We start from the raw sequence: 13,857 nt of genomic DNA, 5'->3' as shown, positions 1-13,857 counted from the left end.
GAAGAGTGTCTTTCCCATTGTATCCAGTAGGTACTTGAAGGTACAATGAAAACAATGTGAGTGCAGAACCTGTAATTCAATTGCTTTGATTAGGTCCGTTTTTGTGGAGTGTGAATGTGTGTATGTAACCAATTTTCAGCAATGAAGTTGTTTTTTGCAGGTGTAGTCTGGGATATGCTTGAACACTGCCAGTCTTGCTTCACAATAGACATTCCATTTTATTTTATCCCTTTCATCCATGATCCTAACAGAACAGACTTGTCACCCATTTTGGGGTCACTACCCATCAGTTGAGAACCTCCGCTCTTCAACTGTTGAGAAAGGGCAGTAAAGATTCTTATAACCTGTCAGATGTCCATGACTACGAACTGACGTGAAGAGGACCTGAAGTTAAGGAGGTCAGATGATGGTAGAGGTGATGTAGAGGAGTGTAAGATGGAGAAAAGAAGGGTTGAAGAGGAGGTCAAAAGTGCATATGAAAGGGTTTAAGAAGTCTTGTGCTTGTGAAGCTGGTAAATGGAGTGTTTTATTGGAGATTCTTAAGAGGAAAGAAGCAATGCACTTCTGGATTTATCAGGAGATACAGTGGAAGGAGTAGGATGCTGGTGGGTTAAGTAGAGAGCGAAAGATACAAAAATGCTTTTTGGGGTTTGAAACTTGGCTTTGTAGAAACTTTTAGGAGATTTTCACTGGGAAAATTTGGGTTTCCAGATAAATGGTGCTGAACAGTAAAACAGGTGATGATGTCTGTAAGCAGGCTCAGGAAGATATTCAAGTTACTTTGAAGTATAGCCAATTCTTAAATTTTAGTGTTATGACCACCTTCTAAAAATGAATGCATGAAGTTAGCTCTGTTTTGATGCATTCCAGTGTTGGCAATTAGAATCACATGCTTCTCTTTTGATTTCTGTTTTTAAGTTGGAGGTGGCCAAAGAGGAAAAGTGTGAGTTCCTGCCCTTCCTGTCTCCTCATGAGGTAATCAAGAAAGATGGACGTGTCGTTGGCCTGCGTTTTTGCCGCACAGAGCAGCAGGATGATGGAACCTGGATTGTTGATGAGGAGCAAATTGTCCACCTGAAAGCAGACTTCATCATCAGTGCCTTTGGCTCCATGTTGAACGATCCAGAAGGTGAGGTCAGGGTTGAGCCAGGTGACTCAGAAAATAATTAATTTTCTTATAATGCTTTAACTTTAACTGTATGTGTTTCCTGCAAAGTACTTAGTATCAAATTAATGATTTCAATACGTATTATTTTATGTTGCACACTGTGCCAGTAAAAAAAAAAAAAAAAAAAAAAGTTGTTCTGATGCAGTTTAAAAGAACACATGTTGGCAACCTGTGGTCCATGTGAAAGGTTTCCCCAGCAAGCCATCACAGAATCCAGACTTCCCTTTCGTCAATAAGCATTCACCACTTATCTTTCCTTAGCAGATTTTAGTAGCGAAAGTAGTGATTACCATCACTGTGATGGAGAGGCAGGAGATGATAAGACCCTCAAAACGAGAGCCTTGTTTCATTATGGGAATCCTTTATCAATCCACCATCACAAATACAACCTTATTTCAGCAGAGTAGCCAAAAATATTAACCACACATTCACATATTATGTCTAGATCACATATTATGTGGTTCTTGACTATATTAATATATTGACCAAGGTCTTTTTATGCATAAATATATTTATATATATATATATATATATATATATATATATATATATATATATATATATATATATATATATATAAGCTATTTAAAAAAAGTATGTTTGTGTGTGTTTATATACATACATTGTTTATATATTATACTTTTTTCTTCATAATTGTCATCAACATAACAATCTAAGTGAAAGGTGAATTGAAAGTTTTTTTTTTTTATTTCTTATTATTATTTGGTTGTCCCCCTTTTTTCTTTAATGATCCAAAGAGCTACATCAAGACCATCAGCAAGAACATTTAATTGTCAATACAAAGAGACACAAATTCACTTGAGTGATGAGTGATCTATAAATCGTACAGAATCTTAAATACTTGTTCATTTAGATCCTCATACTGTTTAAATTAGATTATAAATCCCAGGTGTGGCCTCAGACTTTTGTACCTTGCTGTAAATAATTGTGTTTTTTTGTCGGCACACATTCACCCAGCTATTTTTCACTTCCTCATGATTTTCCTTTCTATACTTGGTGTTTTGTTGTCCCAGTGTTGTTGCTCTTGAGCAGACCTGTCATCCATCCTATACACTGTAATGTCTCTGAACGGAGAATCGTTTCATCACTAGCTTGAAGCTCAGAGATAGCAAGCTTATAAATGCCACCACTCCCCACACCTTGCCCAAGATATGAATTACTTATCCACTCCAATGGCCGGTAGAGCCGATAGAAGATGGTTGTGTTGCAGCATTAGAGAACAGAAAAGCTGAGATAGTGAGAAATTCTCCCCCTGCAATCTTGGGTGGGCAGGCTGGTCGGTGATTAGATCAACACTGGTCAGCGGGATGAGTAGCTGACTGGCTACTTTTACAACTGTGGAGACCCTTTACTGGACCCCATGAAGCATGACATTGTCTGTATGCAGATCCTTAAGCCTCAAAGCAATGGATTTTTGAGACATGATCACAGTTAAAGGAGTAGTCTGCCAAAAAACAAACAAAAAATAACAACATGATTCTGTCATAATTTTCTGCCTCTTGTATGCTGTTATTTTGTGGAAGACAAAAAGTGCAATTTTAAAGACTCAAAACCGATGTTGTTATTGTTAACCAAAACTAAAACTATTAAAAATCCTTTTAGTTAATTGAAATAAATCTTAAAATTAAAATAAAATAAACATATTTTATAAAACATTTTTTTACTAAATCTAAATTTAGTAACTAACTTAAAATTCTGAAGTATTAATAATTACAAAAACTAAAAGTAAAGCTGAATAGAAAAAGAGAAACTAAAAATGTCAAAAAAAAAAAAAAATACACTTAAACTAAAATTAAAACTGAAAATATAAAAATAAATGCTCATTTAAAATATTAATGAATAGTATATAAACAATACTAAAATAACAGTCACAGACTGAAATTTCAATCATTATTCACTGATACTGTATTTTCGGACTAAGTCGCACCTGAGTATAAGTCGCATCAGTCCAAAAATACGTCATGATGAGGAAAAAAAAACATACATAAGTCGCACTGGACTATAAGTCGCATTTATTTAGAACCAAGAACCAAGAGAAAACATTACCGTCTACAGCCGCGAGAGGGCGCTCTATGCTGCTCAGTGGTAGACTAGAGGAGCATTGAGCAGCATAGAGCGCCCTCTCACGGCTGTAAACGGTAATGTTTTAACTTGATTCATTTCTCTGTTGGTTCATGTCAAATTAATTTTGATAAATAAGTCTCATCTTGTGTCTCATCAAAGTGTGACTTATAGTCCGTAAAATACGGTAATTCTTTCTTCCAGTGAACTACTGTGTAAACCTAAGATCTGCAGATCTCTGAGTCAGTGAACTGAGCTTGTGAACTCGTACGACTGGATTTTTTCTATTCATAAATTAATCGCTCTGTCCAGTTAGTGAAGTAAAATGAATCACCTGGTTCATTTGAAAAAAATTATTTGTTCGCATATTGAATAACACCTATCAATCAGATGACATCAATCAAGAGCTGCAATGGAGAATATTATTATAAAATATTTTGTTTTATTGAGTATTTTTTGTATTTACTAAGATACTGTTTTATCGATAAGGCCAGTTTTTTTCTCACTAAAATTAAATTAAATACAAAAATACAGGTTTAGATCAGACATGTGAGTAAATAATAACAAAATTGTATTTTTCTAAAGCAGTGTGATGCTTTCACATCACAGTTTCAGCATCATGTCAATAAATGAATTCAAACATTTGCATTTTCAGCGATGCATTCTCACTTTCTTCCATCCAAAGTGGCTTTGTCTCCCATAAGCTGTTAAATTTCTTCATGTCAATGTCTTCCTGCTTGTGTTTCACACAGCAGAATGCATTCCATCTTCTTATGGAGCTTGGCAATGAGCAGTTGTATAAGTTACTCTGGAGAGTACTACTGGATTCTGAGAGGAGGCCATTTCATTTAAGGGGAAGATCTCAGGAGTCCCTTAGATTTGTTACACTCCACAGCCTGCATGTGTGTGCACGAGCCAGACAGAGAGAGAGAGGTTGAGGAGGAGGGAAACAAACAGGAGGGTGTGAGGATGTTTTTTTTTTTTTTTTTTTTTTGAAAGTGATGAGGCCGGCAGTCTTCATGATCACTGGAGCATCAGGCGAGGAGAGCTGACGGAGGGAACAGGGGATTGGTCTCAGAAAAAAAGGAAAGGGAAATTATACTCAACAATAACAGCCACAGCAAAAGCATCAACAGGGCCGTCAGGGTTACAAATTCCTTTGCTTGTCTCAGGCTGGCATCCGGAGGGACTGTCATTTCTTCCTTTACCAAAGACATGTCTTCATTTTTCAGCTTAAACAATATCCAGCAGTCACTAAGTGAATAGTTATGTATCCTTAGTGGCACCATAAATATTTGGACTCTTAAAAAGCCTATAAAATCAAAATCTATTTTTTTTGTGGCTTTGAATCTATGAGGCTTTGTTTACACTGCCTCAGATTTTTTACTCACATGAGACTCAGATCAGATATTATTGCATATGTATAAACACATAGCTATAAACTGCAGAGTCAGTAAACTGAGCTTGAAAACTCATTTGACTGTATCAGACCTATTTGTAAATGAATCATTGTCCAATTAGTGAACTGAACAGAATCAACTAGTTCATTTGAAAAGAGTAATTTGTTCACATATTGAACGACACCCATCAGTCAGATAACACTTAGTATCGATATCATTAAACACAAAAATCCATACAAGGTCTGTTGTAAATGCTTCCCGATGTGGTTTTAAAACAGATACATATTGCGATATTCAGAAACGTGATCTACATCTAAACACAATTACAAAAATGTCAAGCCATCGCAAGGCAAGGGAGACACATTTGCCCACAAGGATAACTTTTCTTAATGTCAAATTTTAAAGCAGATATAGATAAAATATCTCATGAAATTGACCTTTATTTTAACCGTTCAGTCAAATGTTTCTCTTTAAACGTCAATTAAAGTTTTAACTTGCCATGCTGGCAAGTGATCATGGTATAAGCAGGATGATTTTTGTCAAATCAAATGCTCTCTAGGATGAGAATGTGTTCCATCCAAACTATCTGTCTTAATATGAAATTATTTAAACAAATGAAAGAATCTGTACGAATTCCATTCCATTTGATAACAAAATATTAGAACAAGAGGCATTTATTTGATAAACAACAGACACATTTTCCTAACAAAACATGAAAGTAAACAAATGGGTGTTGTAAAACTACATGTGGTTACTCTGCTAGGACAGCTGTGTGGCCATGAAGGGAAATAACTACATACATCAATTAAAAAGACCTTAGATACAGCTGAACGCTGAAAAAAGGCAGTGTATTTATGTGCCCTGACATAGTTGTAAAAAAACATTGTTTTAATTTATTTTTGATACACTCTAACCACTCTGTAATATTTTGTGCTGGAACAGTGAAGGCGGCCCTGGAACCAGTAAGAATGAATGGATGGGGGACACCTGAGGTGAACAGCGAAACCATGCAGACCAGTGAACCCTGGGTGTTTGCCGGCGGAGACATCGCCGGCTTGGCCAACACCACCGTGGAGTCTGTCAACGATGGCAAACAAGCTTCCTGGCACATCCACAAGTACATCCAGGTGGGCTCTCCACTCAATAAGCCAAACCATCTCATTCTGCATTTGGACGTCTTACACAACATACTTAGTGTTTGGCTACAGTTGTGTAGCTTTGAGAGCATGCTTCACATTATGTGTCAGTGCCAGCAATTTTCAGCATTAGTATAGCACTCAAAGTTTTATGCTCACAGTTTTTATAGCGAGGACATTTTTCCACAGGGACTTTTTTTTCTCAGGGTGACATCTTGAGTGCTTTTTGGCTTCGACAATCAAGCAGTAGAAGTTTCTTCCTTCATTTTCCTATCAGAAGACTATTTCGCACACAGACCTAAGCGGCAGCATAAAGAAAAAGTTCATGCAGAGGTTAATCGCTAATGTAACTGTGGCCAGAGGAAGTCACGCTGAAGTGTTTGTTCGGCAAATGCATTTCCCCCTCGAAACCATTCTGTAATTTTGGACTACAGAGAAAGAGCTGTGCAAATATTTGCTAATGGGTTCAGTAGTTCAAGATCACATAAAGGATTGGAAGACAAGATCACATTTTGTTGTGGGTGTTGTGTTGAAATTTTGGTTATTGGGCTTTGTGTATGGATTTTCAGGGGGATGAGATATTCTCTTTAGCAGCATGCTTGTTTTTCTTTCTTTTTAGCCTGCAAAAAATGTTTCTGTGCTAAAGACTGGAGGCAGTTTTAACACGGTATACATTTTCTCAGTCACAAACAAAATAGTATGATGACACTTACCGAGCACATGCTCAGAAAAAACTAAGTGCTGTCATTCAACTTCTTAGAATTTTTCAGGACTAAATGTTTTTGTGGTATGAAAGTGTTTTTTGTTTTTGTTTTTAAATGTCCAAAATTATTCTTTTGTATGGTTGCGGAGAGCTCAACGTGCTGCAATTTAAGAAAACACATGCAAATTGAAAAAAAAACACATCTTCTTCAGTTTGACAACACAAGTGTTGCAAAGCATCACAGCAAATGCATATAACGAAACGCGCTGCAAAATCTCACAACACATGCATATAACGAAACGTGCTGCAAATACTTCACTACACATGCAAATTAAGAAACACTGGAAATCCTCACAACACATGCATTAACGAAATGCGCTGCAAATCCTCACAACACATGCAAATAAACAAACGCACTGCAAATAGCATTTGATATTCCAAGACGTGCGCTTAGTCCAACAACACTTGCATAAAATGGTTCCTCTTTTTGGCACTTTTCTTCTGTGTTATGTTCTACTAGTTCTGCAGCATCCATCTTTCTTTGTAACTCCTGTTTCACACATACTCCGTCTGCAGTGCATATGCAGTCCACAGCACGGACTCATTGTGCTTTCACATTGGATGTGTTTGCAGTCCGCTACTGATCCACGTCTGTTTAGTCCACAAACAAAACATTTGTTCATTGTTTTGATTTCATATCATGTAAAAAATACAAAAAATAAACACATCATCTTAAAACACCACAGGCACCACAGTCTTGCAAAAAAAAAAGTCACAGCAAAAATAGACTCAGGGCCCTATTTTAACGATCTGAAACGCAAGTGTCAAAGCGCGAAGCGCAAGTAACTTTGTGGGCGGGTCTCGGCGCTGTTGCTATTTTCCCGGCGGGATAAATGGCTCTTGCGCCCGGCGCAAATCTAAAATGGGTTGGTCTGAAGTAGCTTCATTATTCATAGGTGTGGTTTGGGCGTAACGTGAAATAAACCAATCAGAGCGTCATCCAACATTCCCTTTAAAAGCAGGTGCGCAAGTTCCATTATGGATTGCTATTATTATGGCGTATTTACCTGGCGCACGCCAGGAGCGGTTCACAGCCGAGGAGACTGATGTTCTTGTAAGAGCAGTGAAAGACAGAGAAGTTGTGTTGTATGGGGATGGGAGAATAATTAGCCTGAATAATTTGTAAGCTAGATTTATGCCTATTTTGTTCACATCTTCGTGTCACACCACAATGATTTCCGTCATCTCATGTGTTAATATTTTTTTAGTGTAACAATTTATGATTTGCAAAAATAACTGTTGCATCTGTGTAGATTACATGAGCAAAGTGTATGCGCGTTGTGCACGCTATACATTATGGTCAAGCATGCGCCCTTAAAATAGCATAATGAACAAAGCGCAACGCGCCACTGACTTTAGACTAGGTTTTTTCTGGTCAGTGGCGCAATTGTTTAATGGAACAGCAAAATAGCACCAGGGATTGTTTGCGCCGGAACACGCCTCCTTTTTTGCGCTGAACCGCCCAGGGAGCGCAAGTTCATTCACTAGTTTAGCGACGTGCTTCTGTGGAGGGAAAAGCGCGCTTTGCGCGGGTGCAAAATAGGAATGACACATGCGTTGGTGTACAAAGTCAATTGCGCTGGGTGCAAGATAGGGCCCTCGGTACGTAAATGATCGCTGCTCTGCTGCAAACGCACCACTCCATGAACGCACTGACGGACTGCAACCGCGTGCCGTATAAACGCTGGAATCCATTAACATTGGTGCGTAAAAAAATACGCAATACGCACTGCAGACGGAGTATGTGTAAAACAGGCATTATAGAGTAACACCAGAGCACTGCTGTTTACCCTCACCACCCTTGCAGTCGCTGCTTAGAAGTGTAACTTTGTAAAGGGTCAGTCTGAAACATTGTTGCGCGGCCGTGGCGCAGCATAATGTTCATTCCGAACATTGAGTAATTAAATACATCGGTATGGCGGTATAATAAAAATTTATATCGAAATGAAAATATACACAATATATATGTGGTGGTCATTCCCGGTATACCGCCCAGCACTAGATTAAATTTAAAACATTACTTAAGATGGCTAACTTTAATATCCTCAGCTAAATATAATTTCAAGGTTAATAAAAATAAATTTGCTGTGAGGATTTGTTGTGAGGATTTGTAGCACGTTTCGTTATATGCATGTGTATATGTATATATACGTATGTCTCGTTCCCTACTCTCGTTCCTGAGTAGGGAACGAGACACTGCGTTCTCTAGGGAGCGCTTTGTGGAACACCTCGTCGTGACCCATGTCTGAAGTATACATTAAAAAAACACCAACTTGTTGGCTGGCGACAGCCTCCGACGTCACTACTGGCACGACTATAAATAAGCACCGGGAGAGCACGTCATGAAGCTTCTTCATCTGAAGCTTGTGTCCGAAGCATGGTAGGGAGCTAGAGGACGCAGTGTCTCATTCCCTACTAAGGGAACCATGGTTACATACGTAACCTGAGACAGTTCCCTTTCGAGGGAACTTTGAACTGTGTCCTCTAGGGGGCGCTTTGGGGAACAGTATACCCACGCCGCCATGCTGAGGGGAGTGCAGGCCAGAATCATGGCTAGCACTAAGTACCAACTATATCATTTCCATGGGAGTTGCCCCTGGGACGTTTAGACGGCAAACTTGCCTCATTGTGGATTTCAGAAAGTGTGCAAAGACTTCACGTGCACACTTACCATAGCATTGAAAAAACGCTCACAATGCAAGCAGATTGCCTCCTCAAAGACATTGGGTGTGTGCTCTTCACCCAAACAAATGACTCAAAGATCGTGTGTGTCATCGGGTGTCAAATAACGCTGACACGGATGCACACATCGTCTAAACGCTTGCTAGTTGTCGCCATGATAAACAGAGAAAGATCACCCTTACCGGTTCTTTCAGATGCATGCATCAAACAAAACAGTCACTGAAGATGAAGAATATAATGACGTGCTCTCACGGTGCTTATTTATAGTCGCGCCGGTAGTGACGTCGGAGGCTGTCGCTGCTAGCAAGTTGGTGTTTTTTCAATGTATGCTTCAGACACGGATCACGACGAGGTGAAAAGCACCAAAGCACCCCCTAGAGGATGCAGTTCGAAGTTCCCTTGAAAGGGAACAAGGGTTCCCATACGTAACCGAGACGTTACTGTTTCCTTTCTATCAGCTTGAACCAGCCTGGCCATTCTCCTCAAACTTCTGGCATCAACAAGGCATTTTCGCCCACAGAACTGCTGCTCACTGGATATTTTCACCTCTATGGACCATTCTCTGTGAACCCTAGAAATGGTGGTGCATGAAAATCTCTGTAGATCAGCAGTTTCAGAAATACTTAGACCAGCCATGTCATCTCATATATTATAATATTACCATCCTTCCACCCACCTTGCCATCATTTGGCTTTTGCAAGCAACAGAAGTGTACCAGCTGTAATGCCATGATGAAAGTTTGAGCAAAACATGCTAACTGTTCTGCCTTTGGCTGCACAGATGAGCATAGAACACTATTTAGTTGCCTCAGAGGAGATAAGAGAGCAGTGGAATTATTGATTTATTTACCGTATATTACTCGTGTGTTTTTAACTTAAACTTGTGTGAATGAGAACTTAGTTTACTACTCACCTGCTGTGACAGCCTCTTTCTGTCCATGTACTTCAAATGTGTTCACACAGAAAACCCTATATCAGAAGTTTAAACTAATAGGGTTTAAAATGCATTATTTCAGCATGATAAACATGATAATCAGTACCAAAACAGATGTTTTTAGCAGGTATGAGCTGTAATGACGCAGCTTTATTCTGGAAAAAGGGGCAGGGAGAACCAGTCCATTTGCATTTGAAGAGACCGGCCCGAAAAACAGTGTGTTTCTGCTTCCAATTAAAACTAGACATTTTTTTAAAATGATATTATAAATTATCTGTGGGGTATTTTGAACGGAAACTTTACGGACACATTCTGGGGACACCACAGAATTATATTACATAATGTTAAAAGGAGCATAATATGTCACCTTTAAATCTCCTTTGTTCCCATTCTGATGCTCAGTTTGAAATTTAGCAGTTCATCTTGATCATGTCTTCATGCCTAAATGCTTTGAGTTGCTGCAATGTGATTGGCTTACTAAATATTTGCATTAATGAGCAGTAGAACTGGTGCACCTATCAAAGTAGCCTATGAGTGTATGTAATAATAATTATTTATAATTATATAAACAACCAGTGTTGGGGGTAACGCATTACAAGTAACATAAGTTATGTAATCAGATTACTTTTTTTTCAAGTAATTAGTAAAGTAACGCATTACTTTTTAATTTACAAGACAATATCTGAGTTACTTTTTTAAAAACACAACGCCAGTTACTTTGTTTTCCCATTTATTGATTGACAAGTCTCCTGTCCCCATATTGGGAGAAATCGGAAGTACAGAGGCGTTGTGTGACCTGTTTGAACATGATGTAGTTCTAGACTAAATGTGAATGTGTCTTTGATGCTGACCTTTGATGATTCAGGTCAACCATGCTAATAACAAGCAAAAATAACTTTAGATAAAAAACAATTGTTCTTCATTGTTGTTGTTGTTTTTACCTGCTTCTCCTGTGTTCTACTTTACAGAAGTGAATTTACTTTAACTTCAGCCTGAGGTTTATTCTTTTTTTTTTCTTTTTTTTTTTTGGTCTGAAAGGGCTTTTTATTTGCTATAAATAGAACTTCTTATATTAAAAACAATCAAGCCCTGCTTATATTTACAAAAGTAACGCAAAAGAAATGTAACACATTACTTACCATGAAAAGTAACTAAGTAATGTAATTAGTTACTTCTTTAGGGAGTAACGCAATATTGTAATGCATTACTTTTAAAAGTAACTTTCCCTAACACTGTAAATAAATATTTATTGTAAATAAATTTATCTTACAATAATAATAATAATAAACATTATTTAATAAACATTATTAAGCTAAAGTAACTGGCTGAAGGCTGTTTTTCACTCATTGCAGTATACATAACAGTAATATGTAGTATAAACATTTCAACTCATATATAATTGTAATTATATTTCAATACAACCTAGACCAACATTTTAAACACATACAGTATATGATAAAAAAGAACATATCAATGGGAAACTGAATTGTAAAAAATGTAGTAATTATTTCCTTTAAGATGTTTTTTTTTTTTTTTTTAAGAAAGTGTTTATATTTTTATGTGTGATGGCAATGCAGGAAAAAAACAGCAACAAAAAAAGTGATGGTTTATATGTGTGTGTTTTCTCTGCAGTCCCTTCATGGTAACACAGTAAGCACCACTCCCAACCTACCCTTGTTCTACTGCGCCATCGATACAGTGGACATCAGTGTGGAAATGTGTGGGATTAAGTTTCCTAACCCGTTTGGGCTGGCCAGCGCTCCACCCACAACCAGTGCAGCCATGATCCGCAGGGCCTTCGAGCAGGGCTGGGGTTTTGCCCTCACCAAAACCTTTGGCCTAGACAAGGTATATTTACAGAACACATAATAAAAATCATGCACTCGTGCTAGGATTTGTGTGGTATATTTGTGTGGGAAGCGCACACTGCATTGCAAAGTATCAGCAGAGTACAAAGTCTTTTGTAAAAACATCATAGAAACTGAAACTTTGGCAAAAATCCCCGAAAGGTCATAAGCATATGAAAGCACCAGCACTGGGCACTCCTAACAATAATGCAAGCCTTTCCAGCTTGTGAAACAGCTCACAGACACACACTTATACACACGTATGCACACACTAACACCAGTCATAATGAGCCACATTCTGGTGGTTTTCTGAAAAAAGAAAAAAAAAATACACAACAACCCTCCCATTAGGCAGCCTTGCATCTGCCTTGTTAGCAATGTAACATTTGTTCTTGACAGGAGGTAAAAAAAAAATATATATATATATTTTTTTTAAACATGCATGAGTTGTTTATTGAACTCCAGCAGAAAATCTTTTTGTTTTAATTTACTTTCTAATTCAAGTGATGGGAAAATTAATCGGTAACATCTGTTTGCTCTGGGTTTGCTGGCAGTCTTGATTAGTGGAGCTACAATTGGAAATAGAATTAAAAAAAGAAAGGAGCAGAGAGGCAGAGTGCAGGGTTTAAGTCGTATCAGACATTGTCATGGCAACGGTAAGAGGCGTCTGCGAAGCTCTTCGATCAGAGCGGAATTTTCACAAAGAATTAAAGAATGCAAATGACAACATTTAAGGGACTCTAAAGAAAAAACTAGTGAAAGAAAAAATTCAGCGCCATAGGAGAAGCCAGTACAGTTTTACAGTCTGAATAAAGCAAATAAAACAGAATGAATTAAAAAGATTATTAGTCTGGTTTGAATGCTGTAAAGTTATTACTGAATTAATATTACTCATTCTGTTATAATTATATAATATCTCATTTGCTGTTGTAATGGCAATCTGTATAATTTCTTCTAGAGAATAAACAATAGACATAAAAGCCTAGACAGAGTACTAAATAATTCAATATTGTTCAAAGTTCACTGTTGGCTGGTATATCAAATGTGCAGACCACCTGACCCCCTATTTCTGCCCATCCACTCTAAAACTGAATCTCCTCCTAGTCTGTTTAAAGGGGTCATATGATGCCATTTAAGTTTTTCCTTTCTCTTTGGAGTGTTACAAACTCTTGGTTCGTAAAGAAGATCTGTAAAGTTTCAAAGACTAAAGTCTCAAATCCAAAGAGATATTCTTTATAACAGTTCAGAATCAACCACACCTACCTAAAATGTCTCATTCTAACACACCCCCACATGTCTACGTCACAATGTGGGAAGATTTGCATAACGCAAAGAAAGAAGGCTCAACTTTGATTCTCGCTGTTGCTGACACTGCCATGTTGTGGAGATGCTGTGTGTGTCCTTGTGAAAGCGAAATTACTTTCTTTGGTCTTCCACAAGAAAACGCAACTAGAAATCAGTGGTTAAGCTGTATTTACAACACTGTTCCAGAAAAGTTCAATCCAAATATACAGATGTGTTCAGTGCACTTTATGGAGGATTTTATATTGATCCTGGGAGAGCATTACAATGCCGGCTGTTCTGACTCACAGACTTTAAAGAATATGGCTTCAGACAGTTGTTCTATTCGAACGTATGTGCCCTGCGAAGTGGAAATCACAGGATATTCCGCCATGATTCCAGTTCGAAGCGAACGTATATGTTCCATTCATTGTGCTTTGAAGTGTACTAGACGTGAATTTAAATTGTACTTACCGTATTTTCCAGACTATAAGTCACACTTTCTTTCATAATTTGGCTGGTCCTGCAACTTATAGTCAGGTGCGACTTATTTATCAAAATTAAT

The 13,857-nt window shown here is 37.8% G+C and overlaps 1 protein-coding gene across 1 annotated transcript in view; it reads left to right on the top strand.

Annotated features, from left to right (window-relative positions):
- The window catches only part of dpydb (dihydropyrimidine dehydrogenase b), a 153,538-nt gene that overhangs the window by 84,161 nt on the left and 55,520 nt on the right, over nucleotides 1-13,857 (top strand). The window contains exons 11-13 of the mRNA XM_026283439.1: nucleotides 919-1,129; nucleotides 5,593-5,777; nucleotides 11,797-12,012. Of these exons, the coding sequence (XP_026139224.1) occupies nucleotides 919-1,129; nucleotides 5,593-5,777; nucleotides 11,797-12,012 (612 nt within the window). The remainder of the gene's footprint in view (nucleotides 1-918; nucleotides 1,130-5,592; nucleotides 5,778-11,796; nucleotides 12,013-13,857) is intronic.

This window comes from Carassius auratus, chromosome 2, assembly GCF_003368295.1.
Source record: "Carassius auratus strain Wakin chromosome 2, ASM336829v1, whole genome shotgun sequence".
Lineage (NCBI taxonomy): Eukaryota > Metazoa > Chordata > Actinopteri > Cypriniformes > Cyprinidae > Carassius > Carassius auratus.
The sequence above is the reverse complement of the archived record's forward strand: the minus strand, read 5'-3'. Positions and strand labels throughout refer to the sequence as shown.